Source organism: Pelobates fuscus, chromosome 2 (genome assembly GCF_036172605.1).
Source record: "Pelobates fuscus isolate aPelFus1 chromosome 2, aPelFus1.pri, whole genome shotgun sequence".
Taxonomy (NCBI): domain Eukaryota; kingdom Metazoa; phylum Chordata; class Amphibia; order Anura; family Pelobatidae; genus Pelobates; species Pelobates fuscus.
Genome location: NC_086318.1, coordinates 149,370,055 through 149,393,313, shown reverse-complemented (window position 1 = coordinate 149,393,313; position 23,259 = coordinate 149,370,055). Strand labels below are relative to the sequence as shown.

The window sequence follows — 23,259 nt, the reverse complement described above, 5'->3', positions numbered from 1 at the left end:
CCAGACCAATAACAGTGAGAGGGGATTGGAGGCCCTTCTAAAGAGGACCACAAGCCCCTCCCACAACTACAGGCCCATCCTTAAATATATATTTTTTTCAATTCTTCTAAATACATGACTCGATTTATTAGTGTATTAGTTAGTGCACGTGAAAACTATTTATGCTTGTATTTCTTTTAGAAGAGTAGTCACTTACTAGTCTTACTCACTTATCGAAAAGCTAAGTAAATATACAGCTCAAGCATAATACATTTCCTAGTGTAAAGCCTTCATAATAGACGATAACAGATACTCCTGTCCAGACCTACAATCATCAAAGAGAAGCTGAATATGCACCTTTGCTCCTTTATCAATAGTGAGCTTGCACACACATTATCAATTAGTCAGTATGAAAAAAAAAATTAGCAACAGGGTTAGAACCAATCCCATAGAATATAATGGAAGCAACTTTTTAGTAGCTGCTGCTGGTAACTCCCTGTCACTACTTGTGAAAATGCCAGTCGGTAAATAGTTATTACTTGATAAAAATAGTGACCGATATTTTAGCAAGTAGAGACTATATGGTAAAAGGTAGTAACAGATATGGAGACACACACGCCCTAATTTCTGGTGTAAATGTAGCCGATTTCTGTGCATAAGTTGTTTAGTCTACCCAATAAATGCTTTTCCCCATCATTATTACTGTGTTTCTCTGTTGAAGTTTTTCAACTCACTGAGAGTTTTCTATGCTAGGGTAACTGATTAGATGTAGACAGTAGTAAATGTCATTTTCACATAACTCTAACCCAGTGCTAAAATCTTTAATGTCTCTATTAAATCAAGGTGATAATTGGTGCTAAGAAGAGCTATATTTATCCCATCCAATATTATATTTAACTTTCTTATACATAATAAAGTGATTCATTTTTTAAAAATACTGTTTATTGTGTGCAGAATATTTAACCCCTTAAGGACACATGACGTGTGTGACATGTCATGATTCCCTTTTATTCCAGAAGTTTGGTCCTTAAGGGGTTAAAGCATTGTGACAAAAACGCAATTCTGCCACTATGTAGAGACAGTCACACCAATTTCTCACTTAAGAGCTAGACACACTCCCTGGCTTTCCCTCTGTTCTTCACCTTCTCCAAAGAGTGCCATCACTCCAATCCACCTGGTGACAAGTCTCACAAGGAAAGCTGCAAATCTCCTAAGAGTCACTTGGCTAAGACTTTAACCAGGTGACAATTCAACACCATGAGTGTAACAAGAGCTCTCTTTTGACCAAAGGAGGCAGAGGGGGGAGAACTATTCTGGGATATTAGACATGTGTTTTTTTTTGTGTCATTTTGTATGTTTTGGGGAATATTGTAACCGTGTCCTAATGTCTGGGGCATAAATCGCAACCTAATTTATTTATCTCCAAGACTCCGAGGCACCTGGGTCAGATTTACATTGTTCATGCCATGGACCTCCTATTAGGGTCATGTGTATAAAAGTTGTCAATCAACTTTTTATTCACCCTTCACTAAGTTACAGCTAGTATTTTGATGAGACAGCTATAACAGCTATAATCACTCCAAGTATCCAGTGCTGAAAGAGAGAGACCCTTGAAGGAGACACTCAAGCTGAGTGTTGAGCTCCGTTTAAAGCATCAAAGAACTGACATGGCATGTCTAATAAGACTACAGTCTAGGCATTTACAATAGATATGGTCCAAGCAAAAACGAAATATCTTCTGATAGGTGGTTTTCATTTATTTTGTCTAAATAATTTTAACACTATTCAGTGTAAAAGAAAAACAGTTTAAATCACTTGGGTACCTAAGGATAGTTTACGGAACTCATTCCCATGGCAACAGTATTACTAATGGTAAAAGAGTGGTGAAGGGTTTATCGGAAAGACATACTTTCCAAGGAACATCGAAGGAAACAAGCCCCACAAGAGAAGCTTATGTCTTGTATAAATATTATTCATGCCATCATTACTAAGAGATGGATACAATTTGCTATTCACCTCCAAACTCAATGATTACTCAAACTGGGTATTCATACCAATATATTGAAATATGGCTATTATAAAGCTATGCTATTCAGCCAGACTTTCTGTTCATCCAGGGCCAATGCATGGAATATTACCACCCTTTAGCCAAAATTGGGTTACCTTTTTTACATTTCTTTCACCGTTTTAGTTTCTAACTCTGTAAATTTTCCTATGGCTTATTTTGTCCAGTCTTAGCATCAGTGTCTTTTTTGCCTAGGTTTCATTTTGCATTTATGTGTGTTACACAATCGCCTCCAGCTGATGCTTGTTGGTCTCAGTTTCCCAAGTCAGTTACATATCTACCTCTTACTCTTTCTTCTCACCAATAATTTTATCCACAGGAGTTTTCATTAGCATCCCCAAGCAATTCCCTGTATCTCTCAACAAAAGATGAAGAATGAGAAGCAAAAGACACACAGCTTGATAAAGGCTCGTGTTTTTGTCTCCAAACATTGCTTAAGTGACAATATACTTGCTCTTTTATAGTCCTCTCTATGTAGCTCTAAGAGTGTGTTAGGAGTTGCATGTGTGGGGTGGATGTTGTTGGTGTGCGACTACACGTAAATGATGTGTGTGGGAAACATGGAGCATCCCCTGCCTCCATTCATTTGTTTATATTTTAGGATTCATCCACCCCTTGTTTCTTACCTTTTAGACAAGGAGTGGGACATTATCTCTAATGGTAAGGTGGGAGAACACTAGGTCTAAAAATCTTGTGAGCCTCCATTCTTTTTGGAGGAAATCCCCGATGAATATTCTGACTCACAAAGAATTGTTGAATTGCAAGGGAGCACCGATAGTGATCATTACTCACAGACAGGCACTGATCACATGTTCTCTCACAACAACTGGCAGAGCTAGGGCTTATCTTTTTATCTCCTCATGGACTCATAGATCTACAGAGTAACCCCCATTACACTGGTCCTCCAGGTGAATACCTAATTCACTCATAATTCTTGACCAAGTACGCAAAAGGCAATTCAAGATAAGCAATGCTCTTTATCAAACCTATCTAACTAATCTCAGAACATACTATATCAGGCAGAATGTATTCACTTACTAGCAAGTCGCAGTGACTTAAGAATTTGCTAAATGGCTGACTTGTATAAAATTAACAATTTAACCAAATTCACAATTCAGTTATTTTTGTTTGCATCTGCAAATCAGTCAGTCGAATCACCACAAAATGTTGCTTTGTGAATGAACTCCTTAGCACTGCTTCATCTATATGTATACAGTTTGACAAATCCATTAGTATTTTTATTTAAATATCCCAAGCATCATACACATTACAACCTGCTGTAGTAGTTATAGTGCCAAAAGTGCCCTGGCCCCTCCCAGAATAAGTATTTAAACCATTTAAGAATGGTTTGACAACTTACTGTGGTCCCTCAGATTACAGCACAACATCTGGTTGTCTATCTGGAGCCAAACACACCCCAATACAGGCACTAAGCTGAGACCAAAAAGAGCAGGCCTACTTAGCTCAATTGAGCTAGCTGGACTCTTGATGCAGACAGTGTGGCTGCGGGTGTGTGGCGGGACCCAAGTAAGATGTCATCGTTCTTCAATGGTTTGACTTCTTACTCTGAGACAGTGCCAGGGCACTCCTAGCACCTCAAAGGGACACTGTAGGCACCCAGACCACTTCAGCTCATTGAAGTGGTCTGGGTGCTGTGTCCCTTTTGCACCTAGTGCTGCAATGTAAAAAATTGCAGTTCCAGAGAACTGCAATGTTTACATTGCAGCACTAAGTCTGCCCTCAGTGGCTGTCTATCAGACATCCACTTGGGGCACTTCCGGTCCGTTATCTGATGCTGGACATCCTCATGCTCTGCATGACGACATCCAACGTCAGATTTTTCCTCATAGGAAAGTACTGATTCAATAATTTCTTATGGGGAGGTCTAATGCGCGCACAGCATTTGCCACACATGCGCATTAGACCCTGCTCATCGCGGGAAGGAGGAGGGGGCAGAGTTTCGACCCAGCGCCGAGGGACATCGGCAGTGGGAAAAGGCCTTAGTAGCCCAGGCACGTTTTTTCAGAAATTATATTGCTTATATTTTTTAACCCTTTATAAGTGCAAGGTAGGGGGAGGCAGAGCTTTGTATCCCTTTAACCACTACAGGAGGCTGTTGTGATTATGGTGCCTGGAGCGTTCCTTTAAGGATTATAAATGCAATGTTGGATTCTACTGAATAGTTTCCTTTTTCCTTTGCAATAACTTTAATAACTTTTACACATAACCTATTTTATTAAACTTATTTTGTAGAACCATACAGGGTTTTATTTTTATTTTTATTTTTATTTTTATTTTTATTTTTATCTATTCATTTTTTGTAGTCCAGAATCCCTCTCTCTGGTTTCTCCGCCGTGCACTTATTCCAGTCACTGTATCCTATTTTTTACCTCTGTTTTTTTGTCTCTTTGTGTATCCAATTCTTGGATTGTGATGCTCCATTCGATTTAGTCTTGGATATTTTTTACATCCAAAAGATACTCCCCAAAAATAGAGTGTGAACAAGGAATGTTAAGAGAAAGTATAGAATCATTATATGTGAAAAACCTTGATATTACTATGTGTGCTCAACATTGGTACCACTTTAAGATCACAAAAACGCTATGAGTGTCTTACTCCTTAAGAATATATTTTAGAAGATAACTGGAGTCCTAGTATATACTTTTATATTGGCTCAAAATGATAATGATGTGAACAAATTTCTAATATTATGTATTTGTCCAATTTCATTTTATGATGACTGCTTCGTGGGGGTGAGATGGAACGCACGTGCGTTCCAGTGAGACGCATTGCGTCGCAAAGTCGATGACTTCCGCCCAGCCGAGATGAAGGTGGATGTTTCCGGGTTGGTGGAACGCACGTGCGTTCCACAGAGACGCTCCGGATCTCCATATATGGGAAAACATCACGGACCAAAATACAACATATGATTTACAGCTGATTTCGATCCGAATCAACGGCGGGAAGACTTATAAATGGAGGACAAAGCACCCAGAAGATTTGAAGCACTTCATCACTCCTGAGGAAGTCTGCGAAGTCAGACGAAACGCGTAGAGTTATTTGAACTTTGATTTTATTTTATTTGATTTTATATTTGTCTATCTGGCTGAGATCTCTACAAGGATTTCGTTTCCTGCATTGTCTGGACGACAGATTTGTATTGATGGGCCTTTTTACAACTTTTATGCTGTAAGTGTAACCATTAAAGCCAATTTATACTTTTTCAAAACAGCATTACACTATGTCATCTTTTATCTCTTGCATGTAATATCTATTCCTTCAACAAACGAGGGGTCCAAGAGAATCCACATCATTCTGATGAGCTTGAAAAAAACCTCAATCTTGTGAGTGTGTTATATAAATAAGGGGCACTTTATTGTATCAACGTTAATCCCCTATGAGCGTATTTTCTTTTGTATTTTTTAGGTATAGGTATATCTTGCTTAGAACCATACAGGGAGTCTACACCTTTAAAAACAAGCACTCTTAATGAAGCCAGGCATTCCCACACTAAACATAAACTCACACGTAAGAACGGATATCCATTTATCCCAACACGTCCTTCACACTCCCATGTTATCAGTAGCAAAGCTTTCAAGTTAGGCTCAACAGTGCTGCAACACAAACACATAGAACAGAGCTTTGTAAGATAAACAACCACTCTACCTCTGGTACAATCTTTGCTGGAAGGCACTTTGTAGGAGTCACAGTTTTTGGACTGCCAGACGTATTCTACACCTGTACTCGAGAGATGATGAAATGCAGTGTTTGATTGTATTGGGAAAGCAAAAGACATGTATATAAGTAGGACGGCAACATAGAAAAATGAGTTCAACACCAAGAGCTCTTATTAAGTTATAACAGTTCATGTACACTGAATCTGTATATTTGTATTATAGAAAATATTTTTTGTATTGGTCCCACAAAGAGGCAGAGTTACCTTTCAACCCCCTGAACATGAGGTTTATAACTATCTTTATGTTGGCCCTGGTTGCCATTCAGTATATAGGTTATCCTTGATGGGATTTTAAACAGTTTTGCTTTTTTTTGCCAAACAGAGCAGGTCTATCTTTACAACTGGATACAGCAGACACAATTCCATCGTTTATCAGATTGAAATCAGAATGGCAAAATTTAGCCTAAATTAGCTTATTTGGAAAACGTTTCCAAGTTAGTTAGAGCCGCAGCTTGGCTATTTTCGATTAATTCGGAATAAGGGAATAATTCTGTCTGACACTCTTAATATATTCTCCTTAGCTCCTGTTACAACACATAAATCAATAGCCCATGTAGCACACCAATTCCTAGTACACAAATATTAGTGGCATATTCCTAATACACAGACATGTCACTTTCTAATAGAACAGTACCAGTGATCTGTTTGTGTCTACTTCTAACATACAGAGATCCACTATATATACACCTTTCCATTTCAAATTCTAAACGTACAAACAGTTACCTATATGTTGTATCCTAACACACAGATAGCTGGGCACCTACCATGCTCAATGCCACTAAATAGCCTTCAGTAATTCCGGAAAAGTGGACAAAGCGTGTTTTTTCTTTTCTGCTACAAACATCTGCTGGTGCCCTATAGGGCCCTTTCTTCCCTTTTAGAGCACATGAGACATTTAGCATTTGCATGAGATGGTCTCTGGGGCCAAAGGTACTGCACCGCCTTTCACAACGTTATCTAAATAATTTCACAACTGAAAGGAATGAAATTACTATTTTAGTGTTGGTCTCGCTATGAAATTAAAGCAATGCGGAGATCAATCTGTTCTTTATAGTCATAGTTATAAACATAGGTTTACATTAAATGAATGAAGTGTTGAACTATGAATATACTTTATCACTGAACAGACAGAGCAAATCCTACAAGAATAAAATTGCACAGCACAGGAAAATGTGAATGCTGCATGCAATCATATATATAGTTTCCAATAGTTTCTAAATTGAATGTATAACGTGAACGTATAACTCGTACAACTACATGAGTTGTGAATGAATGATGTTTGTATAACACTAGTGATTACTTATCAGGAGACATACCAGTAAATTACTAAATAAAGACTTGTTATATTCAGAACTGGTTTACTGTTTTAACAGTTTTTTAAACATGCAATTGTATCTGTTAACTATACACTCACTTCTCAAATATTTATAGTAAAATGATTGATAAGAACTACGTCAATCGACAACCATAAAAATGCTAAATCGGGGGCGGAGCCTGACAGCCCAGCCGAGAGGTCGCAAGCCAGAAGAGCTCCGGGCAAAATAGCCCGATTTAAGCATAAATTCAGCCTGAAACACCTCCACACACGACGAGCTACTCACCTTCAGACCCCAGGACTAGGGGCCTATAACAGGAGGAAGGCCAAATCGGCGAATAGACCCGACTGGGCGACCACGGCTGATGGATGATCCTGAGGCCTAGGCGAGGCCTACCCGGGAGGCGCGGGGGAGACGGCCGGTCCCTCCGCCGACCGAGACCCACTACACTGGAGGTCTCCAAGGATCAACCTTCCCCCCCCCCCCTGCCGGTGAGGGATATCCCGGTAACTCCAGCATGTAACCCAGCACGAGGGCATCACACTCCGAAGCACGGCGCCACTGTACCAGGGACAAGCAACATGGCGGACGCCACGTGGGCCTCAGAGCCGGAGTCCGACCTGCCCCCACTATCGGTGAGGCTGGATCGCATCTTTGCAGACTTTTGGGCCAAGCTCTCTAGGCGTGAGAACACCCTGAACGGTAACCCAGGGACCGCAATGAAACAGGCACCCAAACTAAAACCTGCAGCACAAGTGAACGCCCCAAGAGTACCAAAGAAAGCGGGGAAGAGCCGACCAAAGTCCCAGCACACAGACCAGCAACCACGGGTGACCCGTATGAAACCCCGACCAACGGTAAGTCGCCCCAAGCTCCCACAGGGACTCACTCCTGTATCGCCACACCGACGCCTCGCACTCCACCGGCAATGGGCTGGGAGACCCCGGACACCAGGGCAACCCCCCCGAGGTTCTACCACACGCCGACCCGGCAGAGACCCTGCAGCTGCTGCACAGAAGACAACATACCCACGTACCCATGCTCTATTGTGCTTGGGGATTCCTCTAATGCCTCACCACGGTCTCTAATGCCCGGTCCGCTGAACGGCGACATAAGGAGGAGCACAGTTTTGCCCATAGTAGGAATCGGCTGAGGATCACACACAGGACTTTACCCTGGCTTCACCTAAGCCTGAGATATAAAGCTAAGCAAATAGTTACATCTCATTTTAGTTCAAGTAACATGTTTAGCTAGTCTTGTTCTTAATAATCTGTCAGTGCAGCTGTTTATCTAGTTCACTAATCTATTGTATACTGAACCCTTCTATCTCTTGCGTTTAGAATCCCTTTTGGCGGAGCCATTGCTTCTTATGTATGCTTACTATATCATGCTCCCTCAACTGCCCTAACTGCCCACAACTTAGTTCTCTTGTAGAACAATATAAAAGTACTCCGAGATAAGCAATAACATTATGCAAAACATGGTATGGAACTAGCTACTCCCACTAGCATTGCATTACGCCTGCTATTAACCTGTTGTAACGCACAGAATGTTTAACTAAGCTTGAATACACTTTTATTAGCCATAGCGTGCATGATTGTAGAGCGCCTAGACTTAGCGTACTGTCTAAACTTTATTATATATAAAATGAGGTTGAAAATCATAGGAGACTTTGACGATATGTTTTGACGACCCTAACCTGTACAACTTTTGAACGTCTCCCTCTCTTTTTTCTGTATCCCTATAATCACATGCCTCAACAAAAATAAAGAATTAAAAAAAAAAAAAATGCTAAATCAACCAAAAACCATTTTCCATGTGGAATTTATTATAGAAAATGCAAAAGCAAAAAAAAAACACTAGAGCATGTCTTTGATTACATTGCATTACACAATCTTGTTAATAAATGTTTATGGCAGATGTGAGGGATGTTCCTAACAGATGACAAGTTTGACAAGTTTGAAAGGACGTGCGAGGGACGTTCCTAACAGATGACAAGTTTGAAAGATACAAAACTACCTCAGGTAGAGGGATGAGTATTCTAGGTACTCACCGCACCAAACATGTTTATGAATGGCTGCTCAAGATTTATAATATGTATGGGTGCATACAAAGGGAAAGCAGAAAAGTACACAGGATCAAACATACAGCAAAATTGGGGGAAAAGGCCTTAGTAGCCCAGGCACGTTATTTCAGAAATTATATTGCTTATATTATTACTATTTTATTATTTATATAGCGCCAGCAAATTCAGTAGCACTGTCATATGGCCCTCCACAACACATTTCATATTTACACTGGTGAATCTTTGGTCACACATCTTTAGAAACGCTTGGATGTATGCCTCGGTGTACTTTTGTAAAACCCCAGATGTTATGGACCACATCCACAACATCTGGAGTGCGGAAGGTTGCCTACCCGCTTTAGACTGTGAGCTCTTTCAGCAGTTCCCCCATTCTGTTAATGCTTTGTGCAATTACCCTTTAAGTTCCAAAGACACAAGAATGAAAGGGTTAAGAAGTATGGGAGGATGTTCAAGTCTGGCACAAACTGACTGAGTAGGTAGGACATGCATGCATGCACACACAGGAAGTAATTATATAAAAATGAATTCTCTGACCTGTAATGAATCCCTTCTAGTTATATGAACAGTATTCACTTTAGTTTTAAATGAACTTTCTGATTAAACCGTCGTCTGCTTATCAAACACAAAAGCACACAAACAAATCTTGTCAATTTAGCTGCCAGCATTGTGATGTAGTTTACTTTGCATGGCTTTACAAAACTGAACCTGTATCTGCATATATGGATATAAGAATCACATATGTAGCTGTAATAAACATATTTATAACCATGTAGACAGGCTGAAAGACAGACACATTTGGGTTTTTTTAACATACCATGATAACCATCCTTCTTGTAATTATGCTGGAAGACAAATACAGTTTTACCATTAAGCAGTGTGTTTCACCAGGGCCGGACTGGGAAAGAAATTCGGCCCGGGCATTTTCAAAGTCACATCGGTCCACTGGGAAGGGGGGCGGGGCCAGAGAGGGGGTGTTTTGCCATCACCAATGACAAGCACGCCCCCTCTCAAAGTGAGCATGTTGGTTCAATGCTCTGGAAGCGTGCAATGTGTGTGAGGAGTGCAATGTGTGTATGTGTGAGAATAGTGCAGTGTGTGTGGAGGGGTGCACTGTGTGTGAAGGCTGCAGTGTGTATAAAAGGTGCAGTGTGTGAGTGAAGTGTGTGGATGAAGGGTGCAGTGTGTGAGGAGTTCAGTGTGGGGAACAGGAGTGCAGTGTGTGTGTGTGTGTGTGTGTGTGTGTGTGTGTGAGGGGGTGCACTGTGTGTGAGGGGTGCAGTGTGTATGTGTGTGTCTGTGTGAAGGGTGCATACATTCATTTAAATAGACATTTAAAGACCCTGTTTCAAATGTGTAAGCAGGGTTAAATCCATGCTCACACCAAGAAAGCCCAGGTATCAGTTGATACCTGGTGCTTCCCTCTATCAGCAAGGTTCACACATTACACAGCCGCATGAACGAGAGCGCTGCATACAGCAATTTAAATGCATTGAGAATATTGCATCTGAGTAGATCACACTCAGCCGCCGTGTATTTTAAGCTATCCCCAGGGTGATCCCCAGGGTCCAGCACCAATCACACTGTAAGCAGCAGAGGTAGCAAGTTTTATTCTGCATTGCAGGAAAATATCCCTGTAATGTTGAAAACAGCCAGTAGATGGTGGTCTCTTTTTTAACTAGGAAACCCATTTGCTGATATTAGTACTGATTTTTCCATAGTGTTTCCTTAGGGTTGGGGTAATGTACTGGTTAATTCTGGGTAAGAGATAATGTAGAGTTAATGTTAGGGGTAAGGTTAAGGTATGCATAAGGTTAGAGTTAATGCAAGCACAGGGAGAGGGGTAGGGTTGGTATAGCATGGGGAGTGGTATAGGGAGTGGTTTAGCGTTAGCTACCAAAAATAAAGTTAGATGCTAGACTTACAAGGCATTTAACCTCCAGGGCCGATACTGGTAATTGTACTAGATGTGTAAAAATAGTTTTTTACAGTGTTTTTTCAACATTTTGACATTTTATTCACACTGTTGGGTATAAATATAGGATATTAAATATATATATATATATATATATATATTCTGTCTGTTAAAAAACAATGTATAATATGCATAGGAGGTCAATGGGCAAACAATGGAGAATGGGGGCGGCCTACTCAGGGAGTATGGTAGCTGGGCGCATGCCCAGTGGAACAGGGGGGCAGCAAGCTCAGGGAGTATTGTAGCCGGCCAGCTGTACTGGGGAGCATGGAGGCAGCCGGCTCAGGGAGCATTGGAGCTAGCCGGCCGGGCAACCGCCCTGGTTATCATCGAGGTGGTCGGCAGAGGTAGCGCACGAGGGAGCAGTGATCTTCCTTCAGCCCCTCTCTGCTCCCTCATGCTATATAGTGATGCCGGGACTCGGAATATGACATCATACCGGCTCTCGCCCCACTACTTGCCTGCTCGATCCTATTCCATGTCACCTTATTAGATCTCTCTCCCCATGTCTTGCGCTTTCCTTAACACACATCTTCAACTGGTCTCTCTCTTCTGGTGTTGTCCCTGCTGACCTTAAACATGCCACTGTAGTACCTATTCTGAAAAAAAAAATCTCTTGACCTGTCCTCCCCCTCTAACTATCGTCCCATATACCTGCTCCCTTTCTCCTCAAAGCTTCTAGAAAGACTTGTCTTTACCCGTATGTCTCACTTCCTCAATTCCAACTCTCTCCCTGGCCCTCTTCAATCTGGCTTCTGCCCTCTCCACTCTACTGAGACTGCGCTTATCAAAGTTACTAACAACCTAATCGCAGCTAAATCCAAAGGCCACTACTCCATACTAATTCTTCTTCACTTCTCTGCTGCCTTTGACCCCGTTGCCTTTGAAAATTTTGGTGCATCCCTACTCTCCTTCTTCAACTTCTTCAACCTCTTCAATCACTTGGTCTCTGTGACTCTGTCCTCTCGTGGTTTTCCTCTTATCTCTCCCAACGCTCATTCAGTGTCTCCTTTTCTAATGATACCTCCTCCCCTTGTCCTGTCTCGGTTAGAGTCCCCCAAGGCCCCTTCTATTTTCTCTTTATACTGCTTCTCTCGTATTACCTCTTTTGGATTCCACTACCACCTGTACGCTGATGACACCCAGATATATATCTCCTCCCTGGACCTCTCCCCTGCTGTCCTGCAGCGTCACTGCTTACCTTTCTTCCATCTCTGACTGGATGTCCTCCTGCTTTCTGAAACTCAATCTCTCTAAAACTGAGCTCCTTGTCTTTACTCCTTCTAATACTGATCCTCCTCTTTCGCTCTCCCTTCAAATGAGTGGTATCCACATAAGTCTATCCTTGCAAGCGCTGTGTCTTGGTGTCATACTTGATTCTGGCCTCACCTTTGAGCCTCACATCCAGTATGTTGCCAAATCCTGTAGATTCCATTGTAAAAACATAGCCCGCATCCGCCACTTTCTTACGCAAGATGCTACCAAGGAGCTTGTCCATGCTCTAGTAATTTCCAGCATGGATTATTGTCACCCTCTCCTAATCGGTCTTCTCAAAAGCCGTATTGCCACGTTACAGTCTGTAATGAATGCTGACACCAAACTCATTTTCCTCTCTAGTCGGTCCTCTCACACCTCACCACTCTGTCAGTCCTTACATTGGCTTCCTGTATCCTATAGGAGTCAATTCAAAGTGCTAACCCATACCTATAAAGCACTGAACAATTCTAGCCCTTCTTATATCTCTTCACAGATCCATAGGTATGCCCCTTCTCCTTCCGCTACTCGCACCTGTACGGCCAACTCACGCTTACGGGACTTCTCACGGGCGGCTCCCTTCCTATGGAATAGCCTGCCTACCGCCATCAGACTCTCCCCTAGTTTTCAATCGTTGAAGAAGTGTCTTAAAACCCATCTCTTTAGGAAAGCTTATGGCCTCCCAGAGTAACCTCTACCTTACATAGCTCTTGCTCTCTCCTCCAGCTCTACTTCACTCTCACCTTATTTGATTGCCATTTCCTGTCCTAATGTGTTTTATACCCCACCTCCTATAGAATGTAAGCTCGTTTGAGCAGGGTCCTCTTCAACCTATCGTTCCTGTTTTATTGTAATTGTCCTATTTATAGTTAAATCCCCCCTTTCATAATATTGTAAAGCACTATGGAATTTAATGTGTGATAGTGAGTGGAGCAATTTTACCAAAATTGAGAATGAAATAAAAAGAGGTGCATATATACAAACTGTTAGATGATATATCCTCCAGCAATATCGAGATATATATAAGGGAAAAGAAAAAACAATAATGGTGCAGATTGTCTATAGAGAAAATATAGGCATATATGACTGTAGTGATTCACAGACTTTAAAGCATTATTTTTGAAGAATACTTATAGTGGAATGCCAATAAGAAAAAAATGACATTGATTTATTATCTGCCACATGCAGGAAAAAACACATAAATACATAAAATGAATAAAAAAAATAAAAAAAATAAAAATAAGAAGTAGGGTGATGAGCCCCTTACTAGATTCGTTGGTGAGTGTGACACATATATGTCAACTCACTATACAGGCTTTATGTATAACGGGGTGGTAAGCTGCTTTATCCGGCGTTCTCCCTGTTCGGCTGGATGATTTGTCCACCTGTATCTCTGGTTGCCGCAAGGAAAAACAGTTTCAAAAACTATGACACTATGGAATTTGTTGGCGCTATATAAATGGCAATAATAATAATAATAATAATAGGGACCATACTATATTGTGGAATAATTTATTGACACTGTTTGAGATTATAGGCAGCTTGGAATCTCTCATTTTGTCTAAAGAGGCGTTATCATTTATTGATTTTATACATTTGTGTAATGTTTTTTTAACCTTTCCAGCATCATAACCTGGGTATTGCATGAAATTCTGGCTATGAAAAAAATGTAATGTGCTAGTTAAGAGATACCGTTAAGCAGTTCCTGATGAGCTGCATTCAAGTTGCTGGAACTGAAGATGCTTTTTGTAGAGTAATCCGGTTCTTCTAAGAAGCATCCACAAGAAAAGGTATGATACTGTTTTTCATTTCTTTTTTTTTTTTTTTTTTTTACAAAAATACAGTAATTATTCTTCAAAAGTGGAGTTACAGATCACAAGTCGTAATTGTGAAGTAGAATTTTGCATTACACAATATTGTCTAGAACAGAAGTGCTGAGGTCTAGCCATGCATCTTCATTGCACAGATCATATCCAGTATGGGATAATGTCAGTGCGTTAACCCCTGTGGTATAAGTGAGTCCTTAGTAAAACTTATCGTAACAGGTTGGTAGAGGTTTGTCTAAACCCTGTGAGTATAGGTCTTATTCTCAGCCTGGCTTTCAAGTATTAAACTACATACATATTACAAGGTTCAAAACCCATTATATATATATATATATATATATATATATATATATATATATATATATATATATATTAAATGTGTATCATTGGAAGACCTGAAATGCCTGAATCAAAATGTAAGAGATCTTGGTTCCACACAACATTTGTGGGCAAACTGGCGACCAGTAGGGGCTCCCACTTGGTTGCGGTCCCGTGAAATGCCTGCATTGTTTTTCATTTCTTACGTATAATATACTGGCAAGTAATAAGCCACTTATCAGTTTTTTACTGAGTTTTAAATAAAACAAAAGTTTAACTGACATTATCATACTGCCATTCCTAAAAAGACACAATGTTCTAAATAAACGCATTATTACCAATAAACGCAAAGAAAACTGCAATATTTCCATTTTTTTCATGATTTGCAGAGTTTGCATTAGAGAATTGAAAATGTTAGCCATTTTTTTTTAAATCTGAACAATTATATATATATATATATATATATATATATATATATAATTTTTTATAGTTGAAAGATTGCAATACCCTGGTCAATTCATGGTTCATTAAATAAACGTTTCACATGTCCTTGGTCTGCTGAAAAAAAAAAAGCTGCAAATTTCAATTTCTACAGCTAACATTTTAAACAACCATTGGTGAAAATTAAATAACTAAATAAAAATATGAAATGAACCTTCTGAATATATATCCTACACAGATAAATTTCACATCAAAGAAGTAAGTGTCCCAATGACCTTTATAATCAGAATGAGTGACTCTACAGAGAAAACAGAACTTTTTTGCTTAATATGGTGGCAGTACACAGATGGGTTGTACTTAACCATATGCTGGGACAAGTAGCCTGTAAGATATTAAATTGATTAAATGTGCTCCCCCCTCTCTCCCCTTAAATTCCCCACGGTCCACTACAAACCAGTTAATACCAAGAGAAATATGGACTCCACGAATGCAAATTAAATTGATAAAAACAGGAAGGGATATTGTACTGCCACCATATTAAGGAAAAAAGAATTTACGGTGAATACAAATGTCTGTATTTCCTAGCATTTGGTGGCAGTACACATATATATAGCAAGATCCCAAAATTGAAAAAAAAAAAAAAAGGGTGGGAAATCAGGATATCAATGTATGAAAAGAAGACTAGGTGGCAGCTCTGCAAATGTTGTCTGGAGATATCCGTTGGCAGGTTCAGCTCATGAAGTGTCCATAGCTCTAGTGGAGTGAGCTTTAACAGACATAGGAGATTGAAGACCACTATGAGTATATGATAATCTGATGGTTTCTGTAGGCCACCTAGTGATGGTGGTTCTTGAGACCACCTTGCCCTTAGATTTTCTTTGGAATCCAATGAATAGGTGGTCTGAAATCCTGAGAGAGCAGACCTGCGGAGATAAATTTGTAATGATCGTTTAACATCCAATGTGTGCAGCTTGAGTTCCAGAGGAGAAAATGCCGAGCCACAGAATGAGGGAAGAATAATAGGCTGGTTAATGCCCTTCAAAGAGATGACCTTCGGCAGGAAAGAAGGCTTGGGATATAACATGACTTTATCCTGATGAAAAATTTTAAAATCTTCAGAGGAAGAGAGGGCTTGCATTTTTCCAATTCTTTTGGCAGTGATAGCCACGAGAAAAACGGTCTTGAGAAAAATACATTTTAAAGAGACATCTTCCAGAGACTCAAATGGAGGTACACATAGAGCCTGAAGAACTAGTGACAAATCCCAAGAAGGGACAAAAGAATTGAGAGGTGGTCTGAGCAGTATGATAGCTTTGAAGAAGCATCTAAGACTCAGACGTTCCTTAACGAGGAAATAGCTCAAGGCAGATAAATTTACATTTAAAGGACCACTATAGTGCCAGGAAAACATACTCGTTTTCCTGGCACTATAGTGCCCTGAGGGTGCCCCCACCTTCAGGGTCCCCCTCCCGCCAGGATGGATGGAGTGGAAGGGGTTAAACTTACCTCTTTTTCCAGCGCCGGGCGGGGAGCTCTCCTCCTGCTGTCCTCCTCCTCTCCGCCTCCTCGGCTGAATGCGCATGCGCGGCAGGAGCCGCGTGTGCATTCAGCCGGTCTCAAAGGAAAGCATTTACAATGCTTTCCTATGGACGCTTGCGTCTTCTCACTGTGATTTTCACAGTGAGAAGCACGCAAGCCCTCTAGCGGCTGTCAATGAGACAGTCACTAGAGGCTGGCTTAACCCTTATATAAACATAGCATTTTCTCTGAAACTGCCATGTTTATATAAAAAAGGGTTAACCCTAGATGGACCAGGCACCCAGACCACTCCATTAACCCCTTAAGGACACATGACATGTGTGACATGTCATGATTCCCTTTTATTACAGAAGTTTGGTCCTTAAGGGGTTAAGCTGAAGTGGTCTGGGTGCCTATAGTGGTCCTTTAACGTTGAGACGCTGAGACCAGATAAGAAACCATCTTGAAGAAAATGGATAATTGTGTCCACTGAAGGGGAACTTTGGAGGCAGTTGTGATCATTACACCAAAGAAGAAACCTTTTTCAAATTCTTAAATACATTCTCGAAGTAGATTTCCTAGTGGAGCTCTTTAAAAGATGCGGCAGCCACCCTGTCAACCTGAACATGCTCAAGGTGTCGAGGGGCAGTTGCCTGTTTTCTAACATGGGAAGGTCGATTGGTAGTTCCCAAAACACTACTGTCATCATCCGCAACTCCGAGAACCAATTTCTGTTGGGCCAGTAAGGAATAATTGCCAGCACTCAAGCCTCTTCTGATCTGATTTTCTGGATGATCCTTGGAATCAAGGCCACTGGTGGGAAAACTTTTGCCAGATGGAAATTCCAGTTGATCGTCATTCTGTCTAGAAAATGGGGATGATCCTGACAGTGAAGTGAGGCGAACATCCTGACCTTGTGATTTATCCTCCTGGCCATTAGATCTATGTGTGGAGTTCTGAATCTTTTGGTGAGAGCTGAGAATAAGTCTGGATTAAGGGACCATTCCGCTTGTGACCATTTTGACCTGCTCAACTTGTCTGCTACTACGTTGTCTTTCCCCTTTATGCGTGTAGCAGCCAAATCTTCCAGTTCCTTTTGTGCCCAAGGAAAGATTTCTGAACAAAGAAGATAAAGGCTTTTTATTCTTGTTCCACCTTGTCTGTTCAAATAAGCAACTGTTGTCTGATTGAATTCTTACAGCTTTGTGTGATATCCAAGTTTTGAAATGAAGAAGAGCATTGAGAATGGCTTTTAGTTCCCTGAAGTTTGAAGATTGGCATGTGTGTCTTTTGTGAACCAGATCCCTTGACACATATGGGATTGGAAATGAGCACCCCAACCGTGTTTGAAGGCGTCTGTAGTCATGATAAGCCATTCTTTGGTTTGAAAGATAGACCTTTTGAAAGGATCGAGTTGACTTCTGATTTCGGAAAATAGCATAATTTCCAAATCTAGATCGTCTTACCTTTTGGACCACTTCTTTCCCATTGAACAGGAGTCTCATTGCTGCTCTTGACCACTTCACTGCTGGGATGGACGATGTTAAAGTCCCCAGAACACTCATAGCCCTTCGAATTGAACAGCTTGGTTGTTTTTGTAAAAAAATGTTTTTTTCTTTCTTTTTTCTTTCAGGAGTAAGGTGTAAAGAAAGAGTCCTTGAGTTTATGATGAATCCCGGAAACTGAGCTTCTGTAGCGGGATGAAGATGAGACTTTTTTCGATTGATCACCCAACCATGTTCTAAGAAATCTGTAGTAGTCTGGGCGTGAAGCTTCAGGAGCTCTTTTGACTTTGCCTTTAGAAGCCAATCATCCAGATATGGAATGATAGCAATACCTTTTTCCCTTAAAACTGCAGTTCTGGGAGTGAGGATCTTCGTGAAAATTCTTGGAGTTGAAGTCAGACCAAACAGCAGAGCTTTGAATTGAGAATTGAGAAGTTTTCCTCTTATTCTTATGACAAATCTTAAGAATTTTGTTGACGCTTGGGCCATAGAAACATGAAAAATAAGCATCTTTGAGATCCAGGGTAGCCATGAAGTCCCCTTTCTGTATGATATGGATAGCCGATAGAATGGATTCAATACCGAATTTTTGGTATGGGATGATCTTGTTCAAATTCTTTAGATCCAGAATCGGTCTCAGGTATTGCTCTTGCTTTGGAACTAAAAAAAATACGAGAACACACGCCTTAAATATCTTGGTTCTTTGGGACCTTCTCTATAATCCCTTTCCTCAAAAGAGATACTGCTGCTACCAAAAGACCCTCTGTGTTTTCTTTTGATTGGTAAAAGGAAATTGTGAGATTGTGTTTTGGTTTTTCTGTAAATCTGATTTTGTAGCTATCTGCAATGATATTCAGCACCCAAGAATTTTGTGTGGTCTGCTTCCAAGCCTGAAAAAAGTAATGCATCCTGCCTCCTATCCTTCTGACATCAAAACCTCCTCTTTCTATCTTGTCTACCGGTTTTATCTTCATATCTGGATTCCTTCTGGAATCTATAAAACTTTCTGAATCGATCTTGATATCCATAAATCTCGCGCATGCGAAACTGGACGTTTTTGTAACCCGGCTTTCAAGAACTTTCTATTCTGTAGAAATGCCTTTTTAGTTTCAGACATTTGTCTGATAATCTCTTCCAGAGGAGATCCAAACAGCTTAGACTTTTCTAAAGGCAATTCACACAGGGCAGACTTGGAGGCAGTATCAGCAGACCAAGATCATAGCCATAAAGCTCTTCTGGCTACAGAGGAAAGGCCCATAATGTGCGCTGCCAATTTCAGAATTCCTTCTGACATATCCATTACAAATTCATTGGTAAGTTTCAAGTTATTCATGATAAGGGCTAAATTTTTATCACCGTCTTCCATAAAACTATCTTCCAAAGATTGTAACAATAAGCTTTTAGCTTTAACAACAGAAGCCCCGGCTAAGGCTGCATTACACTGAAAGCCAACTGACTGGAAGGCTCTTCTACAAGATGTCTCAGCCGGTTTGTTCATCGGATCTTTAAGGCTGGAAACTTCACCAACTGAAATGGTAGGGGTTTTTGAAAGTTGAGCTACCTGAATGTCTACCTTGGGTAGTTCTTCCCATTTATCATTACATTGGATCTTGAAAAGATTTTTAAAATGCCTTGAAATAAAGGCTCTCCTTTATAGATTTTTCCATTCTCTGTAGATCAAATTGATTAGTTTATCTTGAAAAGGAAAACCTTTTTCCTTAGATTTTTTTCGATATATCTTCACTCAAGTTCAGTGATACTTCCTTCATAAATTTTCTCAGCTCGTCTGGTTGGAAACCCATCTCTACACTAGCGGACAAATCAGAAGATTCCGAGAAATCACCGCCTTGACCGCCAAACAGGAAATGCCAGACGATCAGGCGCTTACCTCATTCCCTTCATAACTGCCGCAGGAGCCGGAGCAGGGTCACTCAGCGTACCACCAGGGCAGCTATCAGACCATTTCCCCCTGGCAACATCCCGTGTGCCTCACCAGCCCAAAACAGACTACCTGTCCGTCCTGTGCTGGGACAAGAAGAATTGGTTAGTAGAGGACCATGGGGAATTTAACCCCTTAAGGACACATGACATGTGTGACATGTCATGATTCCCTTTTATTCCAGAAGTTTGGTCCTTAAGGGGTTAAAGGACCACTATAGGCACCCAGACCACTTCAGCTCAATGAAGTGGTCTGGATGCCAGGTCCCCCTAGTTTTAACCCTGCAACTGTAAACATAGTTTCAGAAAAACTGCTATGTTTACATTGAGGGTTAATCCAGCATCTAGTGGCTGTCTCCCTGACAGCCACTAGAGGCCGCTTCCACGATTCTCAATATGAAAATCGCATTGAGGACACGCTGACGTCCATAGGAAAGCATTGAGTAATTGGCGGAGCTAACGTTGGCAGGGGGAGGAGAGGTCACCAGCGCCGAAGGAGCCCAGCGCTGGATTAACGTAAGTGGCTGAAGGGGTTTTAACCCCTTCAGCCCAGCGGGAGGGGGGCCCTGAGGGAGGGGGGAACTAATAACCCTACAGTGCCAGGAAAACGAGTTTGTTTTCCTGGCACTATAGTGCTCCTTTAAGGGGAGAGTGGGAGGAGAATGTTTAATCAATTTAATATCTTACAGGCTACTTGTCCCAGCATATGGAAGTACAACCCATCTGTGTACTGCCACCATATTAAGGAAAAAAAATTTATATAAAAATACTGTAATTTTTTTTCACTTTAGTACTGACTTTGTATTAATGTGTTGGTGTTATCATTATATGACCATGATGCCTATTGAAAAATGTTATTGAATAGTTTACTTGCTACTATGTTGCCTTTACAGTGCCATGGCTGCTTTTTATATCTGAGAACAAACAAGCTCACTTTTGACATAGCTTATACGGTATTATAGAATGAACACTCAATTTGCCCATACATCTTTAAAAATCAATTTGTTACCTAAAAAAAAAAAAAAAATTACAGTGAACTGAAAATCTAATTGAAAAATGTAGACTAAAATATCTCATTTGTTAATATTCTCTAACTCAACTATAGTCATAGCTTGGCTCTTCCTGTTCTTGCACTTTTGTTTACAATTCACTCTGATTTGCGAATTTAGTAAATAAACCACACAATAATGATTTAGGTTTGGTTCTTAAGGATCTTGAAACATGAAAAGTAATTTTGAAAAATAAGTATTAAAAATACGAACACAGTAAATTGAAAGAGACGTTCCCTTTATCAGAATATGAATACATTTTACACATGGCACTATAAATGAAATGTGAAAAAGTAAAGCTATTGAAGCTATAGTATAAAATATAGAAAATCTAAAGCAAGGAAATGTAAGTTAAATAAATATGTATTAGCAGCATATCAACATTCCACCATTTTTGGAGGAAATGTATAGTAATCCATACCCCCCTCTCCTCCCGGCCTTCTCCATTTTCACTCCAAATCAGCTAAGAATGTGAGAAATACTTTTATTTTAATTCACAAATCTCCTCTTTGCATATGTTTCAATATATAGTTATTGTTATGTGAGCTAGCTCTTCTAACATCCTAGGGTTAAAAATTACAATTCACCACCATCATGTGGCTATAATTCAAACTGTTCTGTAATTGGCTAGTATTGCATTTGATCAACCAACCAGTAAGTGGCAACTTAAGAGTTACTATAGAAACCACTGGGCAACTAGGGAGGAATTCTAATGTCATTGCTTAACAAGCATAGAAGAAGAAGAATAACAGTATTAAAGTAAAAAAAAAAAAAAAAAAGTGCTAAATAAAAGCTGCACCGCTTTTTTTATTTATTTTTTTAGAGATGCACAATGGAAAAATAACATGCAAAAAAAAAACAATGCTATATACATTCAAAACAACAACATCCGCAGCTTTAGTTTCTATGGCAGCCTAGCAAATCCTGTTTATTCCACTAAATACCCTCCCAGATGTTACTAAGATTATAAATGCAATTAACAAAATGTCCAGATGTCTTGTCGTGATAAATTACTCTTGACGTGACTATTAGGAGAAGACGGCTATGGCTCAAAATGAGAGATATATTATCTAACATATAATACATAACATGCACAGAGTATAAGTTAAACAACAGCACCGCAAATATACAAACAATAACAATCGTTTAAATGTGAGTCACTGTAAACAGTTTAAGAGAAGTATTACCTCTTCTTCCTCTTTGCCATCCATGCTTGGGAGCCTCTGGTACTCCGATTTTTCCCCCATTACCTCTAGTAATGCCAGGGTGAAAGGAGCCTGGCATCAGGGTGTCAATAAGACAGAATCGATCGTAGACAAAATATACATTTGGATATATAATAGTAACGAGCAGATGACTGTTTACATGACAAACTTTTTGCTTTGCGGGGGTTCAGAAAAACTTAATTTTAAAGTATATGTGTTCCTGTATTTTCCTCTCCTCAGAAGTCAGTAAAGAGAACATTACAAATCACAGCATTAAATGGCATTTGGTCTATGCCTCATAGAAATAGTCCAAGTAGATGTCTGCACCTGCAGTGGTTTTCTGGATGTATTAAAAGGGCAAACAAAAAAATAAATAAAAATAATGGCTAATTAAAAAAGCTACCAGAAACCGGAATGTTGTCTGACAAGCACCATAGTCCTTATTTGTTTCCTAATTAGCAGCTGATGTGTCATAATAAAAAAATTTAAAAAAACTGAATAATTGTAGGTTGCGCCAACTCTCACGGCGTCCGGTCAGGAACTAAATGCAAAAACCAAACTCTGTGTTGTTGCGGAGAGCATCATGGCAGATACAGCATTATCCAAAAGAACAAATGTAACTGTAGCACAATACATTGTCCATAGATAATAAAATTCTGCTTATGTTCCCGTTTTCCTTCTGCTGTTCACTTCTGCCTGAAAATGTAAGACAGGGTGCAGGCATTAGTAGGCTGCTTTATAAAACCTTCCCAGAACATCCATTTGTATGGGAGATAGGACTGGCCATGCAAAAGGCTGTCGCAGTTCTGCACTGCAGCTTCACGCCACCCCCCCCCCCCCCCCACTGCTGGGTACACAATACACCCTCCCTTTCTGTGTCAGTGCCAGCAGCTCCTCTCTGTCTCCACCTCTCACTGCAGATTAGTGAAGGTTGAGCTGAGCCTCCCAACCCAGCGGCAATCACCCAGACCACATCTGCTGGGTAAGCACCACCCCCACCCACATCAGAGCATCTCTGTGATAATAATAAGGAAAGCACAGTAGACAGAGA

The 23,259-nt window shown here is 40.3% G+C and overlaps 1 protein-coding gene across 5 annotated transcripts in view; it reads right to left on the bottom strand.

The window, feature by feature from the left end:
- The window catches only part of TNK2 (tyrosine kinase non receptor 2), a 205,011-nt gene that overhangs the window by 126,008 nt on the left and 55,744 nt on the right, over nt 1–23,259 (bottom strand). For 2 of the 5 annotated variants that reach the window (XM_063442836.1, XM_063442829.1), the window contains exon 3: nt 22,191–22,904. The exons of 1 other annotated variant lie outside the window; for it this stretch is intronic. Coding sequence is in view for 2 of the 4 variants with exons in the window: in XM_063442829.1 (XP_063298899.1) it covers nt 22,191–22,250 (60 nt within the window). In the remaining 2 variants the exon portion in view is untranslated. Of the gene's footprint in view, nt 1–5,710; nt 5,735–22,190; nt 23,024–23,259 lie in introns of those variants that run through there. 2 more of the 5 variants (XM_063442830.1, XM_063442834.1) reach the window with 2 other exon arrangements.